Here is a 24,505-nt window from a genome sequence, read left to right as displayed (position 1 = left end):
TTTTCTTTGTGTCTTTAGAACAATCTAATAGTTGATCAATAGAGGATGTAAACAACTGCTGATTCTTATGATATTTAAATGAATATTGGGTTTTGGACAGTTCGTCTGAGGTCACCTTGGCTACTGTGAAGGATTGTTTTCACTTTTGGCAACCCTGCTTTACTTGCTTCCTTTGTTTTGTTCATATTTTTAGAACAACACAACCCTATTCTTAATCAGTTTCACCTTGAGCAGCTTAAAACAAGATAGACAAGATAATAAAGACAAAGTAAAGACAAGATGACAGGCTGAACCAAGCATCAGTAAATACGACATTCAGTCTCCACACAGCAGGAAGTTTTTCTTAAACATCAATTACCGTGAACAAGAATTGGATCACTTGATCAACTCAATGAATGTGCCCTTTTGTAAATGACATTAAATAAACCTCTTAAAGAATGAACACACTCAGGATGAAACTTTGGTAAACAGGCTCAGTTGGCTGCAGTCACCTGCCAAAGGCCCCATGTTCTCTTATCATGAGATATGATGGGGACCATCTGCAGTCCACTGCTATGACTGAGTGAGAGTAAATGAGCCCAACAGAAATCTAGATGCAAAAAAAAAAAAACAACGATCCACTGCAACAGGAATTGAGAAAGAAAGGCGGAAGTGAGCAGTGAGCGAGAATGTTCCAGTATGAATTATACAGCCCTCTTGTTTGAATATAATGTTTGATCTTGTCCCGACTGCGCCTTCCGGAGGCGTGGCTAGTCATTATGCGAGTATGAATATGAATGAGCCAGGTGGGGTACCCAGCAGTAGGCTAAAATACACACTCATAAGAATATGAAAGAGACACACGTGTGTGCACACACTGAGGCACAGCATGAGGTCATGCATTTATTAATAATGGGAGTGGTTAGGAAAGAAGGAGAGTAGCTTATGAATGCATTTATGTGCTCAGGAGAAATGTCTGAAATTCATGTGCACCGGGCAAAGACATACATATCTTTAATATGTTTATCAAAGAGGCTGAGTGCCTGCGTTGCTGTGATATCAAGCATGTATTAACGCAGCTATCAAAGTGTTTTCTGGGCCTCTACATTAGGTATGAAGGGAGGGGCAGGAGTTGAATATTTCATAGGACATAGATGGAGATGGGTTGAGGGTTATACAAGTGAGCTAAACAGAGGTCAGGTCAGAGAAGCTTTCCTTCCTTCTTTGAGCTTAGGAGGTGCAGTATGAATGCAGGTAAATATGAAGAAAAAGTAGGAAACAGGGTCAGAAACCTTGCTTATAGTTTTGGATATACCCAGAGGATGCGTATAAAAATAAAAACCTGTTTGTAGAGGCCTTATATTTTGCCTCCACATTCTCCTCAAAGCAGCTAGTAGGAACACACGGTCAGAAAACAAATCCTCCTGGTCTTGTTGTGTTAATCAAAAATTCAAAAAGCTCCATTAGCATGAATGTTGCAAACCTGCAAAGCCATCAAAGTAGAAATATCTTGTTATATGCGCCCTTTTGCTCAGCCTTATCTACCGAACTAGGGAGAGTTGGCTGCAAATATCAGTAACAGTGCACAACTGCAAAACATTGCCATGGAGATATGAGTTTCCATTCTGAAAGCCAGCTGGCAGAGGAAGTACATGTTCGTTAACAATATCCACAGAAGAGGGGTGTGGATCAAATATGGCAGCCACTTGCATCTGCAGTGATCAAAGCCTATATGTCTACAGCTGTGGGAGATGGGGGAGAGAAAAAGGGAGAGAAAGACATACTGAGACAATTGTAAACGAGACAAAAAGGTTTGCATGTTGCAGCTGGTTCTAGAATAGAAGGCTAACTTTTTTAGCTGGGTAACGACATACAAATGAGCAACGGCTTTTAATACTTACTATTACATTTAGTGTGTGTCTGTGTGTTTGTGTATGCAAGTCAAGCTTGTGTTTCAAGAGTGGCCCCTGGTCCAGAGAGGGGAGAGAAACAGAGAACATCAAAAACATGTGCGGAGAGAGACCTCAAAGAAAAATCAACCTCTGATGCATTCACACACACACATGCACACTTATCAGCTGGTTGTAAAAGCAGCTGCACTTTCTTTTGCGAATGTTTTCGTTCCCATAGGAAAAATTAAAGGGGATACTTTCTTAAAAAAAATTCAAAACACATGGAGTATGAAAAAAACTAAATAGTGATAAAAGACTTGCGTGTTCAAAAGCAGAATTCTGTAGTGTTTCCCTATGCTTTAATGGACACTCACTCTCTCGCCTTCCAAGCCCTTTTTTCCCTCCCTCCCTCCATCCACATTCCCACAGCTCTTTCTCTCTCACTCTCTGACAGATGGGTAGGTAATGAGTTTCGCCTTTCCCCGTCCAATCGTCTGGGCACCAAAAACTGCCCCCCGCGCCAAAAATGCCCTTTTAATTTAGCCAAGCGCTGAGTACAGGGATATTACTGTTTAGATACACACACACCCACACACACACACACCTCCCATGACTCCCGGTTGGGTGGGTATGAAACCTTCAATGTCTCATGTGCTAGCTATTAAAGAGCCTGGTTTCCCCCTCACCCAGTCCACCCAGCTCCCCTCCCCGAGTGGTGCTCAGGGCTCTTTTCTGTGCATGTTCAAGAGGCCAGGGTTGGCTTTCAAAGTAACCATGGTGGCCATTTTTAGAACAAGGCCTCTGTGAGGTTGCCCTAGAAACCCCTTCTGACCGCCCTGGTGAAATCACACTTGGCCCAAAGCGCTGTGCAAGGTAGCAAGAACAGTATGTGAATGAGTGTGTGCGTGTGTGTGTGTATGTATGTACATATATAGACCACCCACAAACTTGAGGAACCCACATCAAAGCATTCTTCCAAATTGCCCTTCACTCCATCTTTCATTTTGAAATTGTATAAGTGCCGATAAGCCAGCATGCAAGCTCTTAGTCAGCTAGGAACACTTCTGTCTATTCAACAACAAAGGGCCCCAGACATACTGGCACATTGCTCTTATTTCACAGGAGGAAAGACCTGGACTAAGATCTGCAGCTCCTTCAACATACATCTGTAAAGCTCTCTATAAAACAGCATTTAGCTTCCCACATGAAGGCAGTCGGCAGAGATCAGGGCTGGGCCTGAAAGGTTTGCTTGCCTAAGCACAAAAGTGCTCAGTGTTCCAAAATCACTGAACTAAATTAGATTGAGCAACATACATATATTTCCACAATCAAATTAAGATTCCACTTCAATAGAGAAAAGTCAGGCCTAGCAGTGGGAAGGTCATTAAGTTTATTGGCTGAATTGGTTCATGAGTGACTGTCACCTAAATCTAATATGGCACCAAGCAGTTGAGACAGCACTCATCCATTGTGTTTGTGTGATAGTTTCTGAATGCATGATGGATTTCTGTAGAAAAGACAAGATGCAACAAGTGGGCTGGTGTGAAAGCAAGTCAACAAACGCAAAGAAGGAGAAACAGGGAGAGCAAATAGATATTTAAAGGCCCATTCGCCAGTGCTGATTCACTCTAGCCTTGGACATTAATCAAATTACCTCATGAGCTGCAGACAGACAGAGAGCAACACCTAAATCTGACTCTGCCCTGCCTGAGCTTCCCTGATCCAGCAGGGACCACCTGCAGTAGTTTGAGCTTTACATGGGATCCTACTCCATGTTGACCAAAGATAGCCTGCTTAAACTTCACAGAGAGAAGGCTATTGGGCTGGAATCCAATCCGTTTGGTTGGATTGAACTGAGAGGCCCTAGTGAAAGGAGATCTGAACCACAACTGAAGAAAAGCAAGGCTGTGGTGCAGGTCGAGAAAGGGTCGAGAATTGCCGGGCAACCCCCACCCCTAACACACCATCCCACTCACAGCTAAAGGAGCATTTCCTACACTCCTTGAACTGGCCCAATTAATAAGGCCACAAAGACAAATAAAAGGCCTTTCAGCATCTTAGACGCTTAGATTGGCCTGTGTGAGTAACAATAAGTGCATGCGTGTGTGGTCCTATAAGGAAGAACCCATACAGAGACTATAAACAGAGATCAGTGCTATTCTGCAGGAGACCTTGCTCTAGGCGTAAGTGTGCATGTGTGTGTCCTAGGTGTGGGACAGGCTGGAACAACACAACTGAGCTCTGGGGGTAGCCATATTTATGCCTTAAATCCACCCATGGACCAAAAACTCTCATTCTCCCTGGGTGTTTTCACCGCCTGTACATTCAAACACACACACACACACTGCACTCAGCGTCTGATTGCTTATCCCGACAGACACAAAATGAGCATAAATTAATGTTTTCAGATATTCTATGAATTTCAATGCTTTTACTTCCGCTCGATTTCCTGACAGCAAAATCTGAATGCTAATCATAGGGATGGGAGGGAAAGACTATATGTGTGTGTGTATGTGTGCGTTGACGGCTGTGTGGATGATTGGGGTTGTCATCAGCTGGCGGTTGAAATGACAGTTGACTACTGGGCTGCTGCCACTTAGTTGCCATGCGGTACATCAGGAATGACTTGCAATTTTCTAACTATCACTTTTAAAATGGATTCTAATTTTGCTGGATTGGTCCTGTCAGCCAGATCTGTTGTTACTGCACCACTGACTGATCCCAAAGGTGCAGAAAGCTGACCAGCACAGAAAGACAGTAACGCTTCTGTTCAGATATGAGATGGAGACAAGATAAAAAAAAAAGCGATGACAAATAGACCTTGGGTTTTTCTGCACTGCAGGAAGTAATGGGCCATTTAGGGTGACCTGGACATAGTGTGTGTCCCTCCACTGAAACCTCCCCTGTAGGAGTTTTTTCTTGATTTCGCCATGCTCACATTATAACCCTTCACATTACATTCACATTAAAATGAAGCTGCCGTAATGTTGCAGAATTAAAGGCCCAAAAGCACTGCAGCAAACAAGCTGAATAGGGGTAATGAACAATCCCACATTGTAATGGAAACACAAAGGCTTCCTGCACCTTCCCCACATTTCTGCAGTGGAAAAACGTCTTTGGTTGGAAGGAACTTTAATCCTCTGTCCACCCAGTGATTGCTCCATAATGTTGTTAAAAAGACTCCTTCTTTATGCTGCCTTTACTAATTCACAATGAAGTCGATACAGCTCTGTGACTCCCTTCTGGCTTGAACGTGAAACAACAATGTTGCCATTCCATCTCAGTACTTTTCACACAGAGCAGAAAGGTAGAATAAAGGTGTATGTTGAATATACTGTGTGAAAGCAACATATGTGTCTTCGATTGAAAATATAACTGAAGCCAGACTCTGTCGACTGAATAATTGTTCTGTTTGTCTTAACAGCAAATATGAAGGTGGAGTCATCAGCTGGTTAGCTTATCACAAAGACTGGGAACATGGAAAAACAAGAGAACGAGGAAGAAATCGCTCTAAAGGTAAGTACTTGTGTATAGCACCACCACGTCACATCATTGTTTTATCCATGCAAAAAAGAACCCTTTAGATGACAAATTTTGTTTTAACAGGGGCTTATGTGGATTTTGTTACCTACACACAGAGCCAGGCTAGCTGTTTTCAGCATCATTGCAAAGTCATAATCAACAGGCTTCTAGCAGTAGCTTCATATGTTCTGTACAAACTGATCACAATCTTCACATGAAGCTTTTATTGCAACATGACCTTAAATTTAATTTAACGAATTATAGAATTCCTTAAAAAAAGATTCCTATGCTTTTGTGTTGTATTAATGGATTTCTGTTAACAAAGCAGGCTGTGTTTGTTGTAGTTAACTATTTAACACCGAAGTCTAAAATTACTATTAGGTGTAATTTCAGAATGGCTCCTGTGAGGTATTGGGTGAACTGTCCCTTTAGTTTCTATTCAACAAATTTTCTGTCACTGGAGAAGCCAATAGCCTGCTAATTCTGTCTCCCGTCTGTACATTAACTATACATTATCCCGATCCATGTGCAATGCTCATTAGTGTGAATGAAATTACAGCTGGCTGGAAAATGAATGTGTGTAATTAGCAGAGGTCTGTCCCAGTAGAGCCACGCAAGCTATAGACAGAGGTAATGGGATCCATTGAAAAGCCATTGTCTGCTACTTCAGCACTTGAGTATCTTTCTAATGACAGACCTATGCAGTCAAGACATTATGGCCTATGAAAACGGTGAGTCTGGGTCAAAACGAGTAGGTCTATGTCAGTCTAGAAGACTGCTCAATAGTAGAATGTAAAATAATTAAAGACTATGATATTAGTACACAATTTTCATTGTCTGAGAAGGCGTGTATGTTCTATGTTATGCATAATTTGCATGCAGGACATACCAAAACCACAATTGTTGTGCCTGTCAAACCTGATTAAGTGTGTGTATCTCTGTTCTAATTTAAACTTTAACCCAGAAAATAATTCAGTGATCAAACATTTTGATAGAGCAGCTTTCAAAAATGTTCTCTTTACACAAAAACGCAGAAATAAAAAACAGAATTAAAGACTAGTATAACACATAAACAAAGAGCCACTGTGGAAACTAATGTGGTTGAAAGTGAACAGAATTTATTTGCATATGAAAATTGCTGGGCACGAATAGTTCTGGACAGGACTGTGAGCGCATATGTGCAAGTATGTGTGTGTTTTTCGGTTCACTTTTCCACGCCAGGAAATAACCTTACACTCTTTACCCTTCCCATTTCATTTGGAAAGTCACCCGACACACTCCACCAGACACACACCCACACACTACTCCACCCTTTGACACACACTCATGATGCCTTCATGCATGCACGCATACTGACTCCCTGCAGTCAACCTCCTTCTGCTCACAAACAGCCCCTCCTCTTTCCTTTTTCACTCTCCAATAACTGACTCCTCCTCTGTTTTCCCCTCCCATGACACACACACACACATGGAATGTTGCCTAGCCCTAAGCTGACCCGTTGTGTGTACTGACGTCACACACTAGACAAGGGGAGGCATCATTCCAGACAGACACACACTTGCGAGTGCGCATGCACACACACACACGCACGCATACAGGCCCCAGCAGAGGGGGAAGTTGCATTCCAGCACAGGCACACAGACACACAAACACACATCACCACGCCTGGCGGTGGGAAGCGTGGGGAGCGCTCAGCTGTAGCAGGGAGGCGGAGAGGAGGGGAGGGGGGGGGGGGAGGCAGTGAGGGGAGTTTCAGAGGAGGGAGGAGGGAGTGATGGCTCTGAGCCAGTATTCCTCTGAGCTCAGCACTTCCCCTTTCAGCTCCAGCCAGCCGCCAGTTTGCGTAACGTAGCCCATGCAGCCGTGCTGCCTCGTGTTAACCCCTTCTTTCCTGGAGTCATCGAGGTCACAGTTGTGGCTCTCTGTTTGCTGGTGCATGCTACATCCTGCCATAAAGTGGCCCCCTGCCGAACGTCCCCCAACATCCCCCCACCTCATGCTGCCCGATCATAGCACAGAGCACACTGACCCACTAGTCATACTTCTACATAATTCGTGACACAGATGGAGGCAAATACTCTACGGAGGCCACTTCAGGCCACTTTCTTTTTTCATTGTAGGAGTGAAGCAAATCCACCTTTATCTGTATTCCAAAAAACAAATTCTAAACACATAGCCAGTTTGAGAGTAACCTGGGTCACCTTGCTTGAAACAAAGACTAGACTGTAACCACTAAAATCAACACTCATTAATTACCTAACAATTATCTTTGCCACAGACACAAGGCTGACATGCTAACCACCTTAGATTTTGAAATCACAGAGCAGAGCAAGTGTATTGTGGCACAGGTGTAGTATATGTACAGTGTATCTCTTCAGCTGTATATCTAACCATTGACCTTCAGAGAGCTTAACTAGGCCATTCTGTTCATTATACCCACAGAGATGTGAGGCTTCATACATCAGATGTGGCGCTACCCCCTCATCCCTAAAAACCCCAGTGAAAAGTGTCATAGCTTACACTAACCCCAGCAGACACAGTCTATGGTAGCGGGATGGGCAGAGTGGTTGTGGTTGGGGGGAGAAGATGAATGAGGAGAGGAGTTTCTCTCACATTTAATATCACTTGACATGCGTCATCCAGCATCTCTCAAACAGCCGCTGAGCCTGTGTCAAAGCCATGGCCTTGTCAAAGACACTGTGCACACGTACACGAGCCATACCTTGTACACACACACACGCACACATAAAATGCACAAATACAAAATGAAGGCAACCCAAAGACAAATATCTCAGCCACCTGGCGTTGTGATCGACAGGCTGTTTCAGACAACGGGAATAATCGGGATGAAGACAAGTGAGGCAAAGAGAAGAAGTGGAAGAAGGGGGAGCAAGTGAAAGGTTGAATATGTCTCTGCTGAATCGAGGTGGTCGATTCACTTGCCTGCGGGCTATTCCTGTAAATATTGACGTTGATGTTAGCACCACTCTCTTAAGGATAAGCTATAAAGCAAGGGGGTTAGATTTACTCTGTGCAAACTGTAACCATGTGAAATCACACACTACGCCTGGCCTTCTCGGAGTGTGTTGAGGGGAAATGATGAGAGACTTTCAGGGTGAAGAGCTAGCAACCACATGAGGGAACTGAGCTCTCTCAGTAGGTTTACAGCTCACTCCTCTCTCCCTCTCCAGATGGTTAAGGTTTCCACTCTCAAGCTAAAAGCAGGCAGCTGACATCAAAACCTTCAGAGAGACCCCTATTTCCCAGAAAACAGCTCTCGTTTCATGTAAATAGCTGCCTTTCATGGCTACATTGAGATAAATTGCACCCTGCTGGACAAGAGGGAGACAATATTCACCCTGGAACCTCTTTTGTTGACATCTGTATGTGTTGCCATGACAACACGTCTTCCTGATGCAAGTCTGTATGTATGTGTGTGTTTGCATTCAGTGGCTGTATTTGTGCATGTATGCTGGGAGAGCAGGTCACACACACACACACTGTAAGCGTGGGCAAACAGACTGGTCCAGACACACAAACAAAAATATGAATACCGCTCATTTTTTGTTCACAGCCACACAATAGTTTGCAAAGACTACATGATCATGACCAGAAAACAGATTCAGGTTAGAATTGCCTCTGACTAATGTGTCAAGATAAGAGGTGGCAGAGAAATTTATTACTAATCACCACCATATTAAAAAGGGAAAACTAATCCAACTGTGACAACACCTTTTCAAAAAACCTCCAGAGGATCATATGTGTCCAGTCAAGTGGGAGTTAATCTGCTTGAGGAATGCAATGATGCTTGAATTAATTTAAGGTTTAAAAAAAAAGCAATCCCCCAATGGGATCACTATTGCTCCATAGACATTCTCTATCTTTCTAACTTTGCAAAGGAATTACTGTGACTGTCTGCACATTTAAAGCATCTCCAGATTGTCTGATCAAATTTGCCAAAATTAGCATTTTCATAGATGACAGAAGAATAATCATATCCTTACACAATTATGCTGATTATGTCTCTTCAGAGACTCATGAAGTGAAGGACTATGTCACCTCTGAGACCTTATGAAACAAAGGCCAACTGCTTTGTTTATATTTTACAATGTACTTGTACTTTGAGACCCTCATTACGTTCATTTAGGATACTAGACAGCTGAAGGAGGCAAGGACAGGGGGTTTGATTGGAGTGTGGGTGGAGAGCACAACTGATGGGACACTAGCCCAACATCCATACAGGAGGGTCAGCATATAAATCATAGAAAAGAATATGTGTGTGCATGTGTGTGAGATTCCCCTCCCGTGGGCAAGTCAGCATTCACCCATGAAGTAGGTCAGTGAAATTTGCCCAAATTAGGTCAGTGGCAGTCAATGGGTGCCATCCTGAACAAGAATACAAAGGGAGGACAGCAACAGAGACAGACTAGAAGGTTAGGAGAGCAGAACCAAGCCGCTTACTTCATCTTAGCTTTCACACTTAGTTAATTACTGCTGCCATGGTCCAAAAAACAGTGTCTCAAAGTGAGGAACCAAAGCCTCCCCACAGCAGAGAGAGTTCTTTACAACTTCAAACCTGTCACTATTTCTCTACTCATACATCCCTGATATCAGAATCAGTGCACATCAAAAGCCCATTTTGATTGAAAATGCTTTTGAAAAGCAGTCCAATTCAGTTACAGCACTTAGGTCTGATTATTTAGCACCCCTCCCCTCACTCGTACCCCCTCCAGCCATTTGGATGGTAGCTTCTTTGTCATATTGACTGCACTTCTTCTAACTCCCCCCCACCCCTTCCAGTTTTGGAGAATCTATCAGGAGAGAGGATGTTTTGCACTGTTGCCAATAAATGACGGAACACGGGACCCTTTGAAGTCTGTGGCATGTTGTGATTTGCTTTCATCGTCCTGCATCTGTCAGTCAACAAGAGAAAACGTGACTCCAAAGGAAACTTTTGCTGCTTTCCTCCCCCAATTTCCTCTCCACACAAAACCAAAACGTAACAGTAAAAAATGACAACAAAGACATCAAGAATGAAAAAGGTTGTACTGGCTATTAGAAATACAGGAATAATAATGATAATCCCTGAAGAAACAATAGAAGATTCTGATGATGGTGCACAGTGACTTCCTGCTCAGGCGTCATTGGCTGACTTCCACTCAAAGGGAATGTGCATCCCACTGTAGCTGTGGGGTGGACTCTGAACTTTAGTCTCTCAGCCTTCAGTCGCTCTTTCAGAGCAGCTGGGTGTCACAAAGAAGGAAGAGCATTGACATGTGTCTTCTGTGGCAACGTCTGTTCAGAAGAGTGATGGCGGAACCTGGGCCTGCACCTAATCACACAAGCCTGTGCCCTCATTCTGACAGCCACAGAGACTGAGGGGAGGGGGGACACAAAGGCACCCTTCCCTGGGCAGCGATCAAACTTGAGCCCCCGGCTTGCCTGGAGATGTGACAAGGCCCACTTCCCCTTTTTCCCAATCCTCCCCCCGCTGCCAATCATGTGTCATATGCTTCACGCTCTCGCACGATGCATGCTTTTTGTGTGCTGTGTGTTTGTTCTGGGGCTGAGCCAGTCTACACAAGTTATAGACATGTACAGAAATGAGAGTGGTGGAGACAAAGAGACAGCACAACACAACCAGTCGGAAAGCTTTGCAGGAAATGGTGAGCCAGAAACGACCAAATGTACAAGCTGAGCATGGCTTGGAGTAAAGCGAGCCACAATGAGTTACAGTGACTAACGTTACTAGCCAGCAAGAGAAAGATGCCTGGCTACAGAGGCTGGTTATGGAAGCCAGAGAACTGAACTGCAGCCAGCCTGGATGAGGCCTCAGTCCAGATATGTTGGGACAGTACCAGGGGCCCAGCTACAGCCTGTCACAAGAGGGAGGGGGAGTGAGCAAATGAATTAGCAAGAAATACAGAGTGAAAAAAAGAGAAAAGGAGAAAGCGAGAGGGCAGGCTTATAGGCAAAACAGAAAAAGAGAGGGAGAGAGGGAGAGAGAAGGGTTTTGAGGCTTTTCAGCTCCGGAGTGGGATGGAGGGGGATGGTTGGAGCGAACCACTGAGAGTCAGGCAGTGCTGGAGCCGAGGCTCAAAGGCAGGGCCAGGGCTGAGCTGGGGCTGCTGAGAGAGAAGCCAGGGCTAGAGGCCAGAGGGTGGGAGGAGGGGGGCTGAGAATAGGAGGAGGCTGTGGCAGGGGCCAGAGCCAGGGGCCCCAGCTTTAGATTTAGTCAGCTGTTCCCCTGGCCAGCAGCTGGAAGGACGTAGGGAGAGAAAGGGAGGGGAGGTGGCAAGGGAAGACAGCATGGGGACTTCATGGGAGAATTTTAACTGGGAAATGGAAAGTGAGAGGAGATGGAGAGAAATAAGAAAGGAAAAAATAGCACAGCGATAGAGGGAGAGGAGACAAGAGAGAGAGAATGGAGAGAGGGTGGTGGTGGAGGTTTGGAAAGAGGACAGTGGAAAAGCCATTAGATTCCTATGAGAGAGAAAACAGCACTGAGAGCAGACAGACTGACAGAAGGTGGTTAAGGCTCACTGGCTTCGCAACCACCCTTCCCTTCCTCCCTTACTGGTCCTCCTGCTCCCTCATTCCTCTCCTCCCTCTCTTTATCCATTCGTCCATCCGCCTCCTCCCTCCCCTCCTTCCATCACTGGTGAGCTATTCTCTGGCTACCTCCTTCTCAACCAGTTGTGCTTCACTAACAGCCCTGCTATTCATTACGCACGACCTGCAGGCATGACCCTAAACACACACCAAGATCTCAAACAGGTGCCCCACACACACATGCACAGCAGCAGCAGAAGCAGCAGTGGGATCACACATAACTGGAGGGGAAAGATACGCAGGGAGTGTAGACAGAAGGGCTGAAAAGAGAAGAGAGAGCTCTCTGTAGCTGCCTGAGAGGAACTGCAGAAGGAACAACAAGGAAAGAATGACAGAAAGAAAAAAAACAAAGTAATTAAAGCAGAGCGCGTACACACTTTGTTTTCATAAAAGTGGCAAAATGAGATTTGGAGTAGGGTGTGAGACCGTAAGGGGTGAGGGTTTGCCATGGGGCAAGCAGCCGCTGCTAGCAAAGCACTTTATGGCCCATTATATTCCATTCAGATGGACCAGGCGTCTGGGATAAAAGCATTTAGTCTGTGCCATAGTGAGTGACTCAGCACTTTGCAGGTGGACCCCTTCATAACTACACATTGCATATCAATGAAGTGGCCCACTCACTGCATATGGATCACTCACTCCCACACCTCCACCTCTTCTTTTCCGCCTACACCACCTTTTTTTCCTGCTCAACCTTTTAAATCTCCTTGTTATAACCTCTCTGTTGTTTATCGCTGGATTGAATCGATTCCACCTGCTCCTCTACCAAAAAAAGACTTGATCAGGACAGCATCTAATAAGGCAGGAAATACGAAGACAGAATAAACATTGTTGTGCTTCCAAAGGAAACAAAATGAGACAAGTAAATACATCCCTGTGCACATTTCCTGCACTGCATTTTCTGATGAGGCTTTTCCTCAAAATTAGGGGGAGACATTTCTGCCATAGCTAGAATAGCTGACCCACCTCCTCTCCTCCCTCTTCCTCTCATTTAGTGTTGAGATGGTAGACAGCACCCCCCCCCTCCTCCTCCTCCTCCTCCCTCTACTACTTCCTTTCCATCACTCTCTTGTCTCTCTGTGGCTCTACCTCCACCCATCTGCGCTTTCCTCTTCGTTCTACCTCTGTGACGCTCCATCCCCTTCTCTCCTCCCCTTGGTAGTGGTTAATGGCACAGGGATCCAGCGCGGAATATAGATCAGTGCGAGATGGATGGGGCACCAGGAGCTCCGGCCAGTCCCGTAGGTCCCAGACCAAAGATTAACTAAATATTAGCTGACAGGAAGAGAGAGAGAGGCAGGGACACAGCTGCAGCTGCTAGTGCCACTGCTGGCAGAACAAACGACAGAGACTGTTTTTAACCCTCTTTGCTCTTGGGAGAGAAACAGACACATGCGATAAACACACGAGATGCAAAAATACACACATACACACGCATTGGGGCAAACATACTGGCACGCACGCGTACACACATGCTATCAGAGGCACCCTGGGAGAAGAAGTCCACTAATCACATTCTCTCCTCCCCCTCTCTGCCCTGCCAAGGCGGATGGCGAGGGGAAAAAAGGAATAAATCTTTATTAGGCAATGTGTCCCTGCTTTATCGATCGCTTCGCTCCTTCCACCCCCTCCCTCTCCACCCCCTCTATTTCTCTCCCTCTCCTTTTGTTATTTTAGGCGTGTGTCTACCATCCAGTTCAATTGAGTCAGGGTGTACATCAGAAAGGACCATTACCCATATCTCCCTGGGCTGGGCTGTCACTGGCTGTGAGGGGGGGTATAGGGTGAAGTGATGTAGCCACCCAGGAGGGACAGCTAGCCAGCTAACAGCTAGCCAGACAGCCAGGCAGACGGATAGTCTGGTTTGGGTGTGAAAGCAGATAGACATGGTTGCAGCAGAGTCATCAACAACAATGCCATACAACAACACTGGTAGATCTGTGGTTCACCTGCACACAAGCCCTGTATTGTTCAGTGAGCACACAGCCTGATTTATGGTGGTAATTTTCATTACAGCCTCTAATGATAAAAAATGGCCATTTTTTCTGTGAAGGTTTTCCCAAAATACAAATGGAATTCAAACCCACTGTAGTCAAACACAGTCCAGTGTGCAATAAAAATTGAAATATTCACATACTCCCACAACGATGACACCTACAAATCTACGAAGCATAAGATAAAGGATCATATAAAAATTTCAGAAAAGTGGACAAGTCCTCTCTATTTACCTTATAATTCTAGAACATGGTGAACAGGGAGCTTCTAAATGTAGAAACGACTGCCCCAGAGGTTTTGGTGCAGGCTGCTAGCATTGAGTACAGCACAGAGAGGAGAGGTTTAGCTTGACAGCTGGCCTTCTTTGGGGAGTTCAGACAGAGGGAGCACTATGGAAACATACTGTATCTAGATAGGGGCAGTGTAAATACAATAATGGTTTCAATTGCCCAGCTTGGAAATGAAACTGGAAAACTGAGAAGAAGAGAAACAAAGAGCTTATAAACACAAGGAAGGTATGGAGTGATTAGGAGTGGAGCAGGAAGACAATACAACACAATAAGATAAAGGGCAGGCTGGGGAAAAAACAAGCAAGGAAATGAGCAAGAAGGAAAAGAAATAACTTCTTCTAGACAAAACTCTTTAGAAAGGCAACTAAATTGTTGAAAGCCTCCCTCTTCTTCCCCTTGAATCTCTCTCTTTCTTTGTTTGTCTCTCATGCCTGGAGAGACTTTCTAGCTCTATTCAGCCCTGCTCTGACGTAGAGCAGTGAATGCATGTCTCACATGCCACACAGCCTCGGCATCGTTGGACCCGGCACAGCCAGAGGCACCTTGCAGGACCTCCTCCTCCTCCTACATAGCTCACACAGCACTTAAGCCTGCCAGGCTAGAAGAGAGTATGGGTAACCCCCCCTCCCTCCCCTTCATTCTGGGTATATTCTTTGTCCCCTCTTGGACCGAGCTTTAAGGTGAGCAATTGCTTATTGGGACGTGCAAAAGACACATGCACGTATTCAGTCAAGCAGGAAATCCTTTCCTTTGGTCAGGTGTTATTTATTGGAAAACAGTAATGTGAGCATGGGCTTGTCTTTCAAGTAGAGCAATCAGCCACCGGAGGGACAGTCTGACCAGATTGACCTTTGACTTTAGTAAATCCCAATGGGTCAAGTAAAGAGGTCAACATTGGGCCAGTTCAATGATGGGGGAGGGACCAGTCAATGAGTGAACACCTCTGTCATTTTGTGTGTGTGCATCAGGGGTCAGTGGCAGGTAAACCCTCATCCTCTGCTGCTGTTGTTTATTCTAAGGCGCCTAGTCACTGGCGCCCCAGCCCTGTGAGGCAAGTTTGTGTGTGTCCTAAAGCATGTGTTTGTGTATGTGTGCGTGCAAGAGTGGGAATGAGATGGGGTGAGAATGATGACAGACGGGAATGTCATCCACCCTCTTATCATTAACATGCCTCACCTTTATTCAGCCTGACACATTCAGCTATAAACACACTCACCAAGCCATTAACACGCATAATGAAACACACACTTATATTCACACACACATACACAAAACAAGCTGAAAGAATCTACCTGTACTTAAAAAGACGTGCAAGCATTTGCAGGAGCATGTGTTTGTCCAGAAAGCAGCTTGACAGTAAGTCAAACTTGATTAGTCAAACTTTGTCTTAGAAGAAAGAACAATATTCCTTATTTAGGAACAGTCTCAGCAATGTATAAAGTGATCATATGCATGCACACACAGCCTTTGGGCTGATTCAAAGCTGTTTGGCTTTGGGGGGAAATAACAGCTGTTAACCAAACTGAGAGAGACTGTTTTTATGGCAACAACAGGAGCATGTGTGTAGGTATTAACATGTGTTCATATATATATATTTGTATATATATATATATATTTCACACATCCTAACATAATATTCATACAGTGAACCTTCCACTGCAGTGAGCAGAGGCTTGAACTGCTTTGTGCTTATTTCAGCAGCCCATTGGTGCAAAGAGGAATTCATTAAAAAAAAGTGAAGGGAGAATCAGATAGGAGAACGCTGAGTGCTGCATTCCCCTGTTGTTATTATTGCCAAATCGAAGAGAGAAGGGCGGCTGGTAATAAAAGTCATTAAATGAAATAGAAAAAACGTCTTTTAATAGGGCCTTGTCATTGTGGATTTAGTAGCCTTTCTATCGCCTGCTCCCTGTGCTTCCTTCCCTGCACTGATGGAGAAAAGAGGGGCAGGAGCTCTGTGGAAGCAGGACTGGATTCCTAGACAGAGTCAGCCAGCCGAGGAACTGTGCTGACGCACACCCGGTAGCCACAGTCTGGGACAGGAGACAAGTCAAGCTGGAACAGGGAATGGGGCAGACGTTGCAGAGCTCATGCTGAAACTTTATTACTTTAGCTGGGTTATTTTAACAGGGGCCAACACACGCTGATCTTGTACACTGAGTGTGTCTGAAATGTGCCGGTATTAGCATGCAGGGTAATTTTGAAGTGAGGTCTTTGGCCATGTGGTGATAGGCCTGGCACTGTGGCAAGGGCTAGAAGCAGGAACAGTGATTTAAGAGAAGCAGGGAGGAAACAGTTCTGTCTGGGAACAGGAATGGGACTGGAACAGAGGCTGGCTTCAATCAGGTAGGAGGACTGAAAATAAGGAACACAGGCGTTTGTCCTAGCCTGAGATGGAGGGACTGTTTAAAAGTAGGCCCTGTTTAAAAGTGGCCAGACAGTATGTATCAGCTATAACTGCATCCAGTAACAATGTAAACACAATGTCTAGGTGGGTGAGCTAATTTTTTTCACCTCTTTTTCCAGTGCTTCCCTGTCAGTAATTCTTGTGACTTTCGCCATCTCGGCTACAAATTCCATCTATCTCCATACAACACTGAGTTTTCAAACACTGGCATCAAAGACCAAAACCATAGTCTGTGGCCTCCACACTGCTTTCTCCTGTATATTAAATCAGTTTTTCATCAGACATCCAACTCAGTAAGACAAACGTGTTGAGCGGCAACAGGAAAAAGGGCAAGAAAGCACTAATTTCAGAGAAAAGGGTTTGATTGTACATCAGGACTGGAAGCATGAAAGACAAAACATGGCTTTCTACAGGATGTAATGGTCTTTGATGGCAATAATATATCTCAAGGCCGATCTTATTATGTATCAGGGTGGTAAGAGTTGGAGATGGGGCTGTGAGACATTAGGACCTAGTGGAAAGTGCTGACACACAACACAGCAAGCTCAAGTGGCCATCTATCTGTCAATGAGTGCAACATGGCATTGTCAAGAGTTTGCTTTATGGCTTCCATCCTTGAGTGGGCCACCCAGAGTGAAAACTGGGCTTGCTCTTTCTGAGCTTGAACTGAAAACCATTATGAGCAGAATGAAAGCAATTATCATGTTAGCACATTTAAGATTTACTATGATACTTAGGCAACTCTTACCCAAGACTGAGAATAAACAGAAAAATTAAGTAACTGAAACACTTCCTGGATACTTCGTACCTCCAGATAATACAAAGACAGAATAAATTTTACATAGTAAACCACTGTGATGCTAAACAGTAATTATTATAAGATGTACAAAACACAATAGTTTGTCCAAAAACATTCGCACAGCCACGTTTTCATGCACGGAAACACTCTCACACAAAGAGTGACCAAGAGCTAACGTGTTTCCATTACACAACAGCTGAAAGGTATCCTATCTTCTTTCCATTCAGCCAACATAATGGGACAAAGGCCTGGAATCTGCTTCTCCCAGACCCTCTGATACACACAGCCAGAGAGAGAGAGAGAGAGAGAGAGAGAACAGCGTCTCTAAAGACTCCATGTCTCTTCACATGGATGCAGTTGCTGCCCCCCTTGCTCTCCCTCTTGGACAGCCAGATGTTTACACTAGCTCTAGGCTCAGCCATGTTTCCATGACGATACAAGCCCAGGGTTAGTCACATGCCTTGGGGTAGACTTGAGGCACTGGATCCAGGATCATTGCTCCATCAACAGTCACCTTGGAGCTTGGTCCGTAGGCCACACCTGATCACCTGACTTTAATCTTTACTTTCACAGATTCCTCTTAAAGAACACCAATAACATGAAACATTTGTGGTAAATATTTTTTAAAGCTATGAGCTGTATTGTGCCAGTATTTTCCTAAGTCCTAAGTCAAACTTGATCCTCTTTGCAACACATTGGTTTCCCAGCATATTTGAAAGCGTTATGTCTCTCCGTCTCTGGTGGTAGGCATGTGGGCTCATTCTCGACGGGCATTGTAAAAACATAAAGGAACTCTCTAACCTAACAGGAAAATAAAACCAGATCCACCCACATAAAAAGAAACAGCCCACACACAAACAGAAAGAATAAGCCCACAGCCACCAAAGTCTCAGCTCAGCCTGATAGCGTCTTGCAGACAACATGCTCATGCAAGATTCACATTTGGCATCTTAAATTCTGCACCTTCATGGACAAAATGCTTGAAATGTTGACGTGGGTCCTCAAGAAGGCCTTTGAAAGGCCTTGTGAATTCAAAAAGGTGCAGAGGAAAAAAATATGCACATGTGTGCATGAGTGTGTTCTCAGGCAAACGAGCACAGTGCCACTTCACTTTTATAAGTGGCACAGATTTTTTCCTTTGCATTTGGCTTACTGCTTTGTCGCACAAACAATAACCAAGGAGTGTGTGCAAATATTCTTTGTTATAAGTCCCTTTGTTTTGTTGGTGTTGCCTCTGTGCTGCATTGTTGTAAAATAATGTCCAATATTGCCACAGTTCCGCTTCAATGCTAAACACATACAGTATGCGGTATAAGTTCATAATATATGACATGTACAGCTTCTCTGCTAACACAACCAATGTGTGCTTCTTCAAAATGCAAAGCAATACTATGAAGAGCCTGTATAATTATTTTCTCAATCTATGTTACAAAAAAAGATCAGCTTAAAAAAAAACAGGGAACCACCCGCACGGTTTTGATTTCACCGTTTCATTGACATCCTGATAAAAAGAGGGTGAGAGAGTAGATGACGCAGAAACCTAATTAAGATTCTCCAGAGCGTGAACAAATTAACCTGAGTTATGAGCATGCAGAAGCAAAAGTCACACATATGCACACACAAACACATAAGCGTGCACACACACACACCAATTTGTCTCTGAAATAGGTGGAGTAGAGGAGGATGACATTCACACTCAAACAGGCATGACTGCCATTGATATTCAGTGATATTTTAGGTAGAGAAAGGCAAAAATATTGTGTATCTAGTCCAACAACACCACAATGGAAAGTACAGCACAATGGTCTACAGCATATGCATATCTACGTTCATTCTAGTTGCATTTAAAGCAGCCTCAAAGTGGCCACCTCATCACTCAGATTTGGGGCAGCAGCATGATAAAATGACATGTAGTTTCATGTGAAAAATTAGCCTAACAAGGAGAGCTGGATAAATAGGCTGTAGAACGTAGCCTATGCTAATGACATTGCGGAGAGCGACATATGCCAGGCATCAGTATGTCACTCCTTGGGGACATGGGGCTTAGGGTAACAGGATAGTAAAGAGTGAGGTGGTGTAAGAAGTGGTGGTGGTGGGTGTTTTTTTTAACCTTCTAGCACAAAGCCCTGGAGGTAGACAGGAGGGGGTGGGGGTGAAATATGGGGATGTGGGGTCAAAGGGAGGAGGAGCAGGACAGTACATGTTATGAATAAATGTCAGAAGAGGGGTTGAACTTGACCCAGACTGGAGGACTAAAAGAGGAAGGAGGGTAATGAAGTGCAAACATGCTTTGTCATGCCATGTTAGAGCCATAGGATTAGAATTCTATAATTAGAGGACGGGGCACCATAATACTAGCCTTCCTTTCAGCATGATGAGCTGCCGAGTCTAAATTACACAAGGGGACCGGAGAACAGATGCTGTGATCAGAACAGGCAGGTCTGGAAGTTTTCTATACTTGTAAATGATGCTCAGTTAACACACTGCACGGTCTGATTGACATGCTAAAGAAAAGTGAAACTTGGCACACCACTGAGATTTACTGATATTTCTTTGATCAGCTCTTGACAATGTAATTTTTTATGACAGACAGCAGCCGTTAGGGGACTGCTCTCCAAAGCTACATGCATATTTAATTTTATTCATTTGCAGTTTTTAATGTATTATTACACACAGAGGCTTTTCATACAGGTTGCGAGGTTAGGTATGTGTTCCATTGCCTGGCCGGCGGCTGACAAATTCATCAGTCAGTCGACAGTAGAAAGAGTGCAAGAGGGGACGAAGCTGGGCTGGTTACAACGCTGCTATAAGTGAGGAGCACTGGACTGCTAGATAACACTTGCATTCATATATGAATATTTATCTTGAAGGCTGGCATTGGAACAGATGAGCTCGCATGGGAGAGAGAACAACCCATCCATCTCACTCTCTCCTTTTTTCTTTGCTTCATTCTTTACTTTCATACATCCCCCTTCTCTAGCAATCACCATTTCAATGCCTCTTTCCTCTTTTGCATTTTCCACCCACATTTTCCCTCTAGGCTTCCCCTCTTTTTCTTGATATCACCCGATCTATTGCTCTTCTCCTTAAACGCCGTCCCCCTTTTTCGTTCCCTCCATAGCACTGATGTATGGAAAGAGATGGAGAGGAAAAAAGGAAAAAGTGTGTGATTAATGTCTTTGAGAAAAAGATAAATAATCACAGGAGACTGGGGGCTGGTAGTTGGCCTTAGGGGAGTAAATATGGAGAGTTTTATAGCTGCTCACTTGGGAGAGAGGGAGGAGGAGGTGGTGGTGGGAGGGGAAGGAGAGGAATACAGCGACAGCAGATCCATTCAAGTATATTAGCTTCCCCCCCCATACACAATAACCTCCGCATCTATTCTATCGCTCTACTGTCTTTCATCATCAACACTGAATCCCATCCCACTGACAGCATACACACACACACACACAAACAAGCCACACAAAGCAATGCATGCATGCTTGCTTGTGTGCACACACACCCTCATAACCACCCTGCACTTTTTTTTCTTTTCAGGCCAGACCCACTGTATGTGTTTGATGGGCCAATACATGTGGTGTGTGATGTGGTTGACAGCCCCCTCCCATGCTGCCCTGCTTTTAAGCCCTCATCCTCCAGTGGCTGCCTGTCCCCTGGAGTAGATTGCATCTTTTATTTATCATTTCTCTTCCTTGGCTTTATCTTTCCCCAGCTAAAAAAAAAAATTCTGGGGCGAAAATTGCAATCAGCATAACATGCCCTCCTCCTGCTGTGTACTCGCCTGTCATTCTTCACTCTCTGTGAGCATGCAGGATGAGACTGACAGCGCATGCAGACGATGACACACACAGACGCGTGTACAATCCCCCTCTGTATTTATCAAACCCCCCCACACATACACACTGACACACATACTCTTTCACGCAGACGCATATATGGCCACAGAAAATGACCCCGTTACCCTCTTTGTCACCATTTCTGACCATTTTCCAAAGCAGACACACACACATATATATATATATCTCCCCACACTTTTTATTCTACCCCGAGCAGAGTGTTTAGCTTCCTCAAGCCCCAGAAGAGTGAGCACATAAATGAGCCTAATGCTGGGGAATCTGGTAAACAGGCCAGAGAGGGAGGGAGAGCTGCCTGCCTGTCTGCCTGCTCCATGGCTACTATTGTGCACTGCACATTCTCTGAGCCCACAAGGGCTGAAGCCATCTCCACACAGATTCTTTGGAGGGATAGTAAGCCAAGAAGTAAGAGAGGAAGAGGGAACAAGGGAAAGAGAGTGTGGGTGAGAGGGTGAAGGAGGGAGGGAGGAGGAAGAAGATCATGCATAAAATCTTGTTTGCAGAATGCATTAAGATTCAGATGAACTGGGGAGGGTAATGGGATTAGAATCCTGAACCGTTTCCAAGGGTGGGGAGTCGGATTGACAGCTGAGTCTATTGCACTGACGAATGCAGTGAAATATTGTGGCTCTGGCAAAGCCAGCAAAGCAGCCAGAAAGGCAGGCAAGCAAGCAAGCAGGCAGAGGGATAGATGAGCCTACAGCTCCTCTGTTTACTCCACGCTTTACTACCAATAATGCAGCTGAGGGGGGGGAATACATCTTTTCCTTTGCCAGGTGCATTAGTGATTATTGGTAAGGCAACAGAAAAAGCTTCAGTCTGCCTCACAAAGGTGTTTGGCAAACAAAACAGAAGCACTGTGGCTTTAAATCACCGTCCCTCCCACCCTTTCTAAATATCGTCTATTTAGCCAGCGGTGAAAAGATATAGGGGGCTTTTGTCTGCGTACCCATTGGTGGGGGCATGGAGAGCTGGAAAGACACAAAAATAGGAACAAAGTGCTAAGCTTCCAATTGGGATGGCTGTGGGCCATTCAATGCGCGCAGCTCAGTGGGTAAAAACAAGGAGAAGTGGGCTACTATTACGGGCTTATCTGAAAATAGGCTATTCTCACACAGCTATAGGGTAGACTGGTGTGGAAATACCCTGCATTGTTTATTATAGACAGGCTATGGGAGGCGAATACGAGCCCTTTAAAAGTCTGGCATGGTTCCACGCAAAAGGCAAAACAGTGAGAGTTAGATGTTTTTGTTCATTACACGTTCTTTTCTTGCGTTTTGTAACGTTATTAGTCCACTCACCGACTTGCAATACGTTGTCCACCCAGCCACCCTCTAGCAGAGTGACACCCCGTAGGAAAGGCAGCTGGGTCTCGTCATTATTGTCCCCGCTAGTTCCACTTTCCTCTCCTCCGGCGTTGAAGGAGGAATACATACAGATCTCCTTTTCGCTTCTCGGGAATGACCAGTATACGATCCTTCGCTGGACGGGCTCCGGGATCCTCTCGAACCGCTCCTCCACCCTTTGGAACGGCCACTTCTCCGCGACTCTACGTGCCGCGATGTCGAGCAACGACTCGGGGTTGTGCGTTTTTCCATTTCCCGACCCTCCCGGAGCGGACCCCGCACCGCCACACAGGACTCCTCCAGCCCGCTGCCCCTGCCTGCATGCCGGGTTGTAGCCGGGCCGGCAGCAGAGCCGCTTGGCTGGGGGCTGCTGGACTCGCTCGGCCATGATCGCACCGCTTCCAACCTGAAGCGCAGTTCCTCTCCGATCATATAAACGGGATAAGGAAGAGAAAAGGGCAATCTCGCACCGATTGTTTGCCGTACATGGAGAGACTGTCCTTATTTGGAAAGGTAGGCGGCGCATGCGAGTTCCGTGAAGTCCTTTGTGTTGTCAAAGTAACCAGGATGGGCGGGATCCTGGAGCGCTGCCAGCGCACGAGTGGCGCTATAAAAGGAACTGGAGGCGGAATTCCCGAACGTCGGCAAATCCTTTGTGAAGCCGTCCGGGAGCACGAGGGCGGAGCCCCGGCGGCCGACGGCCTTTGAAGTTTCCTTCTTATTTGAGTTTAAAGGCGGGGACTTAATCCAGGGGCGGCCTCGCAGTTTCCCACAGGGGTAAAAGGGGGCAAGAAAGCTGAGTTTTTTCATTTGGAGCCTGAGCTACCACCCCGGGCTGTAGCTCCTTCAATAACAACTTGATGGTTGTTTTTGAGGCTTTAGTCCAAAAGGACTCTCAGCTGTCAGAGACAGAAAGACCGTGGGAGGAGGAACATAAAGATATGAAGCTGGACATGCTTGTCCTCTGTAGTCACATCAGTCATCGGCTGTTTGGCGTTCTGTACAGCCTATGCACAATTAATCAAACACACCCTGAAAGACATGCTCGCTCTCACTCACTCTTTCTCTGTGTCTTTATTTTAAAGGGAGTGCAGACTTTACACATGGAGGGGGCTATAATCACCTTTTGAGTACTCAGCCTATGAAAATACTTCTGTGGAAGTCTGGAAAAAAGCGCTGTAAGCAGCTTAATATTTAACAGAAACACAGACAAGGGTGATTGAAAGGTGTGTGAATTCAGTTTAAATTCTTGTAGTTCGACCATTGTGTGCATAAAGATGGATCAACTCTTTGTGATGTCCCTTGCCTGTTTCCTGATGAGTGCCTGCATGGGTCCTATAGTCAGTCCAAAGATGGGCAAAAAGGTGGAGTGTGAGTGGAGCTTGAGGTGGCTGATTGAAGCCTGGTTGCTAAAACCACAGCATCCATCACTCCAAAGTGACCACACCCTTAATTATGCATATCTCTAAACTATAATTCAAATGAGTAAGTTATAGAAAATGAAGGAAGAACCTTTAGGGCCTACAAAGGTGACAGTGACACTGCATGGTCCCCAAAAGACAACATGACTTCTATATTATTATAATAATATATATAATATTGACTCTACCCAGTTATTATAAAAGTGCAGCTTTTGATTGCTAGACTACCCCTTAAAGCGTTCTGTGTCTCATTATGTATTATGTTCATTACTCACTCCACTGGTTGAGTCTGTCAACTTCCAACAAAGGATGCTGGGAATTCCTCAAGGTCTGGCCAGACCCAAAGTTATTTTTTTTCTTGACTGAAAAACTAGTGGAGCTAGTT

The 24,505-nt window shown here is 45.0% G+C and overlaps 1 protein-coding gene across 1 annotated transcript in view; it reads right to left on the bottom strand.

The window, feature by feature from the left end:
• The window catches only part of LOC114440819 (zinc finger SWIM domain-containing protein 6-like), a 38,207-nt gene extending 15,120 nt beyond the window's left edge, over positions 1-23,087 (bottom strand). The window contains exon 1 of the mRNA XM_028413347.1: positions 22,655-23,087. Coding sequence (XP_028269148.1) covers positions 22,655-23,087 — 433 coding nt within the window. The remainder of the gene's footprint in view (positions 1-22,654) is intronic.
• Positions 23,088-24,505: the final 1,418 nt, after the last annotated feature.

This window comes from Parambassis ranga, chromosome 9, assembly GCF_900634625.1.
Source record: "Parambassis ranga chromosome 9, fParRan2.1, whole genome shotgun sequence".
Taxonomy (NCBI): domain Eukaryota; kingdom Metazoa; phylum Chordata; class Actinopteri; family Ambassidae; genus Parambassis; species Parambassis ranga.
Note: the sequence above shows the minus strand (reverse complement) of the source record. Positions and strands in the feature narration are given on the sequence as shown.